We start from the raw sequence: 10,832 nt of genomic DNA on the forward strand, positions 1-10,832 counted from the left end.
GTAGGGAGGATACAGCAATCTGCTCCAGCAAAATTATTTCCTTGTCATTCATAATAATTTCATCGTGATTGTTCATCTTGTACAGGGTAGTATCCATCAGCCTGGAAAACACGATATCCCAGACCAAAAAAAAGAATAATTGCACAAATATCAGGGGAACAGCAATGGAGGGGTGAGGGGTGTGTGTGCAAAGTCCCAGTGAGATAAGCTTTATAACACCAGTGCTCATAACTGATACAAGACTGCAGGTGGGAAAAACTAGAACCCACTAGTGCCGGAGGAAGCATGCGATAACAAGGCGGCCAACTTGAGAAACCTCTTGGTTTAGCAGCGGACATCAAATCTGAAACATCTCCACAGGCAAAGGTGATGTGAGCTGCCATTTGGTTTGGCTGAATGGATATGCTGCAATTAGTAAGTTTGGCTCTGGATCAGATTTCCGTCACTTTTTTTCCTGTACTTTTGTTTTTAGTGAACTGCAAATAACTACCACATACTGGGTAGAATCCCTAGCAAGGGTTTTGCAGCCTCGCTATTAACACAGCTGCAGTGAAGACTACCCAACATCAGAAACTGTGGTTTTTTTCTTTCCCCATGGTGAAAAAGCCTTTTATTGTTAGCACTGATGAATGGGGAAGAGAGGACAAATTTTTATTCCTTAATAAAGTATAGCCCATAGGCAATAGGCTGAGTTCTTGGACTAGACATCGAATTACGAGGAACAAGTTTTAATGACATAGCATGTTTCTCTGTCTGCTCCAAGCCTACAGTGAATTATAACTGGAAAAGGCAGCCAGTGCTGAGGATGTGATGGGAGAGATTAGCAAGTACATCTCCATTACAAAAGAATGAGATTTATTTCAGCACCACAGCAGCAGAAGCCAAAATGCCTTGTTTAAGCAACAAAATAATGCCAGGAAGATGGACAGAAATCCTATAGCGTTGTTGCTCATGAAGGTTTTGAAAGAAACACTCTGCACTCCAATCTTATACAAGCCAGTGTAATTACAGTGAAGTCCGTGCTGTCAGAGCAATGAAAACCTGGAAGAACAGAGATATGAACCAGGGCCTTTATTTTGCTTTTGCATTACATTATTTCAGGCATAGCACTCAAGAAGAAAAAAAATGCAAGCCTGTGTCTTAGAAGTCAGCCTGAAAGTATTTCCAAACTGCTTTATTTGTCATGTCCCAGGAAATTCTGCTAAGAAAAACAGTATTGTTGGCACAATGAGTTTGCTGAATCTACTGCTGGAGCTCAGAAAGGAGGTGCCAGGTCCTTCAGCTGCATGGGCTCTCGGCAGGATCTCAGCCACTGGCTGCTCTCCTCTGCCTCAACTACTCCTGCACAACCAGGGCTATCTGCTACACGGGCTCCAGGGATAAAAAAACCAACGCACCAACTTCAACTTTAACTAAATCCCAAGCGTTAAGCAAATCCCATTAACACAGATGCTACAGCACATTAACAGCTATTTGAGACCATAATCTTGTCTCCCAGGAAATGACTGAGGAAAAGGTTAGCCATGGCATTAAGGTATTGCCAAACTATTAAAGTTAATGTAAACCACCCAAAGACTGCTTTGATTTTCCTCATTAGGCTTTGTTTTGTGTCAGCCAGAAGGAATAGTCTGGAGAACGGTTGGTGTGCTTAGACAGCTGAAACTGATACTTACAGTCCCTTGTGAGGCTCCAAGGAATCATTTCTGAGCACTGTTTCCTCTCTCCTGAAAAGATAACACTGCGTTTTCTGAGTGAAAAACGAGGCCCCCATTGCTGTGAGTGCCACGGAGAAGAGGCCCGCTGGGGAAAGAGGCAGGAACGTGAGGAAGGGGACATTTTTTTTGTGCTTAGGAGGAAAAAGAAGGGATGCTTTACCACAAAAGATGGGCTGGGTCTCATTCTAGTCCTTGCTTATCTTCCTCCTAATGATTTCAGAAACATCATCGTTGCATCTCTCCTCCCACGTGGCTGGCTTCTCTGCCTTCAGCCCTGCCTCCTGCCCAGCCCGCCACACCCTGCCTGCCAGCCTGCAGCACCGCCCCCTTTGCCTCTGCCGCTGCTGGGGGGCCTGTCGGGGTCCTCTCAGCACCTCTACCCCACTGTGGTCACAGACCTCTCCTATGCTCCCTGCATCACCGCCCCCTTTGCCTCTGCCGCTGCTGGGGGGCCTGTCGGGGTCCTCTCAGCACCTCTACCCCACTGTGGTCACAGAAACAAGGAGTGTTCCTGCAAATCCTGGACATAGCGTCTCATTTGCCGAAGGCACCCTTCCCTTCTCTTGCTGTGGGGTCTGCAACAAGATGCAGCAATGGACTTGGGAACAGGGAGATGCAACAGGTTCCCCTCATCCCTGTGTCACCAGCCAGAAAGCTCCTTCCTTCCACAGGGCCAGGGTCAGCCCAGCCTGAAGCCCCGGTACCAGCCAGTAAAATGTCAGATCACCGCGAATTACGTGCACTGCACTAAAGCTGCAATAATACTGGTCAGGCTTAGCTCTTCAAGGCCTTGCTGTCCGGCATTCAGGACACCGAGAGCGAGCTTCAGTCCTAGGTAGGTGTCCATGTGAGCAAGGTGTCAGAGTGCCTCTTCCAGGCAACAGCGATCCAAGCAGTACCATTCAGGAACTCTTCTCTAAGGTAGACACTCCTCACTCAGGCAGGAGAATAAGGATCTGCAGTCCTGTGTTTTCCCTTCTGAATGTGGAGGTGATCCATCAGTGGAAGAGGCACTAGGGACCAAAAAACGCTGCTACTCAACCCCAAAGCAGCACAATGACCATCAGGCATAAAGCAGCATATTGCTGATAAACTACATTGATAATGAGGCTTCAACCTGGTAGGCCTCTTTACTTCTTGATAGCTGTCATGGTATTTGATGTTTAATCTACTATTGACTGCATTAATTCTCATCAGGATCATTAGATGATATTTTCAATATTGTGCATAAGTAAGTAGCAAGAGTATTGTTGGAAGAAAAGAAAATACATCATGCACTAAAAAAACCCAACCTGGAAACGAAAGGACAAATTTTCAAATTCAGCCTCTTTTTTCTGTAACATTATTTTTTTTACCGACTGGATAAAAACCTTGAATTTTGAAAATAAATTAGAAATGTGCATCCACATCAGGTACTCCAGTATTTGTAATTAGCAAATCTGTAAGGTAAAAGCCATTCATGCATGCAATAATATACTTTCAGCAACTCGATTTAGCAGCCACGTTGAGGCACTTAGAGAAATTTCCTCCTAATGCTTTACACTTATGCTAGAAGAAGGAAAAAAACTCTTTCAAAAAATCTATGGTGCACAGGACCCTCTTTTAAAAATTTCACTATAATGAATGGAACAACATAAAATCTTGGAATAAATAGATGCAGTTTAGCCACAAGAGTGTAACACATGGAGGAAGAACCCATTGATTCTTTCTAGACAAGGAAGAAAAACAGATACAGATCTCTCATTATGAAAACAATAAATTTACAAAGAATCTTCATACAGAGTAATAAATACTAAGATTTTCCACACATCCATTATGTATCATATAAAAATGAAAGCTGATTTCTTTTCTAGCCACTACCGCAGTTAGAAAACCAATTTAAATTGTATTCAGATGGCATCAATGTGTTTTAACAGACAATATCATAAACCTGCCTACCTTCACAGACAATATATCTCCAGGCTTTTACAGCAAATCTGGAAAATGTCATAATAATATTTAAGCTTTTGCTGCTCTCTTTTTCCTCTCCCCTGTAGTTTGCTTGGCCTCTCTTCACCTTTTGTGAATGCAAAGGCTGATTTCATTGCCTCCAGCCAGATAATCTCCACGACGTGTGCCCAGCTGCTGCGTGCACCTCATTTCTCAAGGCTTTCCCTTTGCCACAGGCACTCAGAAAGATGGCTGCTACCTGGCTGGGTTCGGTACTCTCAGCATCTGCAGAGAAATAAGCTAACACCTCCATCACTTCATTTACAAATCATCTCTGATTGCTGGCTAACAGAACAGAACAAGCGATGCCCCAACCCCACATTTCCTAGGTCTTTTTTAACACCTCAGCAAATTCTTCCCTTAATCAAAACACAGCATGTAGAAGTTTGAAGGGCAACGTGCTTGCCTCCATTTCATTCACCAGGAAGCTGTGCACTACTGTTGGAAAGGACAGTATGAAATAAACCAGGTCTTATGTCACAGAGGAAGCAAATCAGGTTTTTTTTTTCACTTTTTCATTCATGTCTGACCAAGTTCTGGTAGCTCAGATAGTATAGGTTACATCTGTTAATGCAAAGGATACAGCTCTCTCTTCGAACTCATCCTCACAGCTTAGAGCTTTGAAGAAAGTCTGTTTTGGACAGGAATCTATTCTACTGCCATTTAATAACACTAATCAATGCCTGTTGAGGAAAAAATACATTCTCCTCGCTGGCAGAAACCAAGAAAAACTGAGACAAGGAGGGGTAGTTGTCAGGCGTGGTCTCATTTACCAAAGCGGCAGACCTTGCTTGGCTAATCTGTAGGCAGCCAAGTTGCACAAACTCTCTGATCCTCTCATTGGTTAGTCCGGATGGAGGAGCATCACCACCTTGCAACCTGACTATTATAATCTTCAGTAACGGCTACTTCTGCTATCTCTTCCCTTGGCCACTGGTGAGCTCTCTGCTCCCGCAGCAGCCGCCGCTCCTCTCGCCTCTTTAGCCGGTTCTTCTGATGCTCCTCTTGCTTGGAGTACTGGAAGCGCTGCAGGAACAGGTCCTTCGCATATTCATACAGCTGCACATCCAAGAAATTCAGCTCCTCTATCCGTTGCCGCACATCTTCACCAATGTCCACATTGGAGGCTCGTGTAACATTGAATTGGGTGAATGGGGAAATGAATTTCAGGTTGAATGTCCTCTCAAACAGATACTGTGTTTTCCTCTGAAATTCTGTGAGCCCAAAGAAGGCCATATTTTTTAGATTGTTCTTGGCGCTTTGGAGAAGAATCATATTTCTTTCACTCTCATTCATAAAAGTCAAGTTGTAGCATCCCACCAGACTGAGGTCTGCCAGCATGCGCACCTGGCGGTTGTTGGCCAAGTTGTAGCTACAATCCATGAATTCCTGTAAACTGACTCCAGACCAGTCGTCTCCTTCATAACAGGTAGGCAGCTCATCTGGTGTTGGGCTTCTTCCATCGCACATATGAAGGGAAGTTTTCCATGTCGCACCTCTCTGGACATGCTTCCATTCACTCAAGTACCGCGACACCGGATCCCTCAGCATCGTGATGTAATAGAAGTTCCTGAAACATATCATTAAACACAGTTTCAAGCTTCAGTGGATTTCAATTTTTCACTCTCCAATAAAATGAATGAATAACAGCCACCGCCACCACCCCCTTCACTTTTTCCGGTGTAGCATAGGCATTTTAAGTGCCTACTTCTAAGACAGCAAAAAGCTTCAATGTTCATAAATACTGTGAATAAAATACAAGGTAAATTGGGTGAAAGAGAGAGAGTTGAGAGGAAACAAGCAGCTATCAGAGAATTGGAATTACTTTGACCTATCAACAGTTCAGTGGCAGTTACTTTATGCAGAAGCCAATTAACTGGAGTGTACTCCCATCTACTTTGAAATGCTAACCCTCAGTAACACCAGAAACAGTGGGAAAAGAGATTAATATAATCTTGCCACTTCTCCTCTGGACTGAGACATGCATGTCTCACAAGGTGCACAAGATGATAATCTATACAGCACTCGGTCAGAATCTAAGGGAAGCATGAGCCATTTCACATGGATGCTGCAAGTGCTAAAAATAACATCATGTGAAAGGCTGGCACAAACCACCTACTTAAGAAGAACCCTATTATTAAATGGGCTGGAGTGAAGATAATGAGACACCCCAAATGCATTCACATGACTTAACTTTAGACAAGTGCTTGACTGAAAATAGTTATAATCGTGTAGTACAAAAGCATTTGTTGATATAAAATTATCATTATTCAACCTCACACATCAAGAATACAAAAGAGACACCAAGAAATATTGATTTGAAATAGAGCAAATAACTGCAGAACTCACATTGTCAGTTCACCTTTTAGCTACTGAATTCAGTTTGCACATCTGCTTACGGCAATCTGAAATGGATTGCAATTAAGTATGCTTCAAGCAGGCTTTCACAGGTTGAGGTTTTTTACTGAGAAATGTTTTATTCAATAACAACTCACCTGAGTTACAGAGTGATATCATAAAGACAAAGCAAAACCAAAATACTTAGGATTTCTGTCAGCTAGAATAACCAGCATAAGATTCAGGACTAAAATTAACACATGGTCTGGTATAAAAATAGGCTCATGAGTTTGCATGACTCATCTGACTGCAAACAATACATTAATAAATCATAAGTTCTAAGATTTCTTGAGAAAAGTTTGATCTCAGTACTTTTTCTTGAGCCTAGAGAAGGATGAAGCAAGTAAGCAGGAGGCTCTAAACAAAGCAACACTTTGTGAGGGCCATCTCATACAAGAGCTAACTCCAGTTAAATGAAAAATCTCAAAATTTGTAACAATCTCCAAGAAAATTGCCTTTCTTTTTCAGATATCACCCACTTTGTGCCACTAAAGATTCTCTGTAACTTCTCCATAAACCTCAGGTTTGTCATATAAATAGATTATTTTCCCGCATATTCCTAAAAATGCAGATATATTCCCCAGTGCAGACAAAGCAAAAGGAAGCAGGGCTGAAAACTTTGTCCTTATTCTTTCTGAGTTCTCCACCTACAGGATCTATAATGTATTTTCTGGAATAAGGTTATGAGGCCAAACTACAAACTACGTTCTGCTGCAGGGTAGTTTCTTGAACTACTGTAAAATAGAAACACTTGTTTCAAGAATTATTTCTCAGCAGAAGAGCTACAGATGGAAGGATATAAACTAGGAAGTGCCGTGGATTTTCATTTTCACTTGCACTGGAAACCATGATTTGTATTAGCATCAGATGATACTCTGAAAGATGATATTTCTGAAATCACTTGGAGTTTGGGTTTTCTGGCTGCCACTCACACACGATCAAACTGCACTACAGCTGTTTAGATCCACTTCAGTTACTTACACAGGGCCACATCAACAGGGAACCCAAGGATCACACAACCATCCATAGATAGATATTTCTAAAAATCTTCCTTCAGCACTCCTGCAAAGCAGGAAGGACCAGAAGCCCTCCTACGTGCTCTGCAGTATAGTTCCACTGTGAAAAGCACTGTCTTTAAGCACTTTAAACACAGCTTTTGCTTCTCAGATTGGACACTCTTCTCATCTTGGCTCTACCTTGCACGTATGAGAGCACATCAAGAATTGCTCTCAACTAACAGAACAAGAAGTGGACACATTAGTGCTGTGCAGATAAAGCAGCTCAACTCTCAAACACTCATCAGCTCTGAACATAAGACACTGTTGCAATATTGAGCAGGTACTGATAGGGTTGTTACAGAAAATGATTGAAGCTCCAAGGAAGCAGAAATGGGGAAAAAAAAATGGAGAACATTCAGAGGCAGTTACCAGCATCTACATGGACAGAGATGTGATGTTGGCTTAGTCCTCGTATTGCTGCTCCTTTACTCTTTGGTTAATTTTGGTTGCTGATATGTGGTAACAGATGGGTTTAAGAGTTGCTCTTCACAATTATTTATACCTCTAATAATAGTTCTGTCTTTCCTCACCCATCTCTAGCAGTCCGAATCAGGCATGACTCAGAGCAACAACAATTAACAAAAATACCTCCTTTGCATCAATAATTTCCATTTCATCCCTGGATATGTAAATATGTTTGATGATTAATAAACAGGAGTACGAAGCAAACGCAGGGAAATGAGAACAGTGCATCTTTCTACAACATCTGCACCTCTCCTTATGCATACTGGACATGAAACTTTCACCAGGCTGTTGCTGATCCTCCTTAGAGACAGACTTCTACAACTGTTTTCACTATCCTGATTAATTTGCTTCTGGTTTGCACATCTTTCAAGTGTTGTCTCCTTGTGTTATCAACTGAATGGCTTCTTCATCTGGCAGACCTTTAACAGCAGCCTGGTACAAACTTAGTTTCCGAGGCGCTAACAACTAAGAGTGTAGCCATCTCCACCATATTCACAGATTACAACCTTCTGTTTAACCTTCTGTTCATGACCTTCTGTCACCCTTTTAACCAATACGAGTCTGGAAGATCTTAAGATTTCTTCGTTCTGATCCTGGGCACTGTACGGATGGCACTGTTAGAGCGCTACACAGAGGACTGGGGGATGCTGCGCAGCCATTGGGGCACAATTTTTTCTTGCAGAGAAAAGGCTGTCATGTCTCTAGAATAATGATGCAAGTAAAAATACATGGTTCATGCACATCTGTTTCAGATGAAAAATTATAATAATTACCTTAGGAAATTGTTTTCCAATATTGACATCTATGGATTAAATACAGCAGCATTTCAGAGCTCTCAGTGCCTAATACACAGTGTTAATTACTCTGGGAACGGCCGAGGAGTCAGCTCATAATAAAGACAAGAAGCTGTTCATAAAAACGTGAAACTGGGGACGGCCTTCAGTCTCTCTTCTCTTAACTGTTCAGTAAAAGAGCACCAAGTCAGCTATATACTGGTCTGAGCCACTCTGAATACAGACACGCACCTGTTCTCATTGGTGTAAATGACCCACTTGTGTCACCTGTCCTCGTGCTCATGTGGCTATGTTAAACTCCACAGCTGCCCACTGTGTGAAATACTCAGCGAAGATTTAAGTAAGTAATAACTTCTGCTACCCTGTTTGACAAAGCAAACTCATCACAGACTTACTGGCTTCATTTCAACGGACTCCCATCACCGATTACTCAAACTGCTGTCAGAGAAACAGCCTCGGTGCTTAAAGGCTAGCCAAGCAGAATATGCTGGCACATCAGTGAGAAGATGTTTTACAGGAAACATCCCAAATTCATTAAAAACCATACAAATTCTATCTATGTATCCTCTATATCAATGCCAGCATGTGTGTGTATGTCTCAGTGTAAAAATTTACATTGACATCTGGCCATAAACTGCAGTTTCCAATGAAAGAAAAATCATAGTAAATGCACAGTGTGTATTTGCCAATGTATCCTGTGACTTTCTATATAAACATGTAGATGTGTAGGAGCCCTTTACATTACATTTCAAACACCAGCCCACTAGTCACAACATTAGCTCCTCCTAAAAGGAAACTTCATACACCTTCCTCAGATTAAACAATCTCCTTTTCAGCATAAGGTACTGAAATTAATGGGTTATCAGAGTTGCCACTATGGGACAGCTGATTTTTTTGGACTGATGCTAAGCACCATGATAGTCAGGGCAAGGACATGATGATCCATGCAAGAGCCCAATCAAGCAGTGGTGTGAAGTGTGGGCTGCACACTACTGCTGACACTAGAATTAAAAAGCATTTGGGAATTCAGCAGGCTCTAGTCCACTTGCATGAAATCCAGTCTCTTAATTAGCATTAGGCAAGAAACCCCAATTAATTAATAGAACAGCTAAAATGAGCTTCTTGTTATAACCTAAGAACATGTGTTTCTTTCACATTACAAGATATTTTAATATAAATACTCTAATCTCACATTAATCCTTCAATAGTATTGCTCTAGTTTAGAAATTAATTTCAGAGGAGCAGACTGCTATTTATATACTCTGCTATATATTCAGTGATCCCAAACCAGGGCATTTTGCCTCTTCTATCACCATGGAACAGCCGTCCCAACTGAAGGAGATTGTCTAAATACGTGAAGGATCACCGCACATCGAGAACCAAAGCATCCTGGAGGGTCTCCTGGGGAAGAAGGATGAATGGCATCTTCTCTGTTCCTCCCGCTCTCATGTGGAGCAGCCGGCACAAGGACAGCTCACACAGCACTCTCGGAGGCTCAGAGAGGAGAAAAAACAACTTATTCCCTCTTCTTTCAAAGCATGAGGCAGGAGCTTACGTTCAGAGACCAACGAGCTTCATAAAAGGAGAACAGTGCACTCACAGCAGCTGATGCAGAGACAGAGGAATATTTGAGGTGGAGAAAAAGAGTCACTGGAGAATATTTTGGAAGACACTAACAGACAGAAGAAAGAACCAAAATGACTGGAAAACCCAGGTTTATCATAAAACCATCCTCATTCTGGTTATTCCTGGTAGCAGGGAGAATAAAAGCCCTGTCAAGTTGATGACCCAAGCTGAGAAAAGAAGTTAGCAGTTTTAATCCTGGAAGTGAGTGTGCTCCTAAGGAAGGGTCTGAAACGCCCAGCAAAACCCAGCTTGGCAGCACACTTCTGCTAACACAAGATGTTGTGGGAAGACAAAGAGTTAAGAAGGGTCTGCATTACGTGAAAAGCCTTATTCTTCCCAGTTTTTTCCTGAAGCCCAAGTTCTCAGAGGCAGTAACAAGTTACAGTGAAGGGTGTGACTGCATCTATGCTGCACTTAACGTATGGATAACCTGCCCAACATAACAAGGACTGACCACATACTTCTGCTGTAACAAAAAAGCTATGAAACAGTGCACAAACTATATGCATGTCCATCTGGCTGCAGAAAGAATCATACAGCTTATCCACCAAGGCAGGCAGATCACCTCTAGCTAGCCCACAAACTTTTGCAAGGATGAGGTAGCAACTGCACATAAGTTTCTTAAGCTTAGCATCTTCACAGGATGCTGGAGAACCGTGATGGGGACGGTTTTCTAAGACATCCTTTACAAAAGTTGGTGACCTTAATGCTACTAGCTGTCCTCTCAGGTTTCCACAGGCTTCTTTAGAAGTCTTTTACTGAAAAAACAGCAGTCACCATTAAGAAGT

At 42.3% G+C, this 10,832-nt stretch overlaps 1 protein-coding gene across 1 annotated transcript; it reads right to left on the reverse strand.

The window, feature by feature from the left end:
• Window positions 1-4,293: 4,293 nt before the first annotated feature.
• On the reverse strand, window positions 4,294-5,274 carry HS6ST3 (heparan sulfate 6-O-sulfotransferase 3; the record flags this gene model as incomplete). Its single annotated transcript, XM_010143238.1, has 1 exon — window positions 4,294-5,274. A coding segment is annotated over one exon (706 nt), but the record flags the coding sequence as incomplete, so codon positions are not given.
• Window positions 5,275-10,832: the final 5,558 nt, after the last annotated feature.

The sequence above is a fragment of the Buceros rhinoceros genome, unplaced genomic scaffold (genome assembly GCF_000710305.1).
Source record: "Buceros rhinoceros silvestris isolate BGI_N320 unplaced genomic scaffold, ASM71030v1 scaffold8259, whole genome shotgun sequence".
In the NCBI taxonomy this organism is placed as follows: domain Eukaryota; kingdom Metazoa; phylum Chordata; class Aves; order Bucerotiformes; family Bucerotidae; genus Buceros; species Buceros rhinoceros.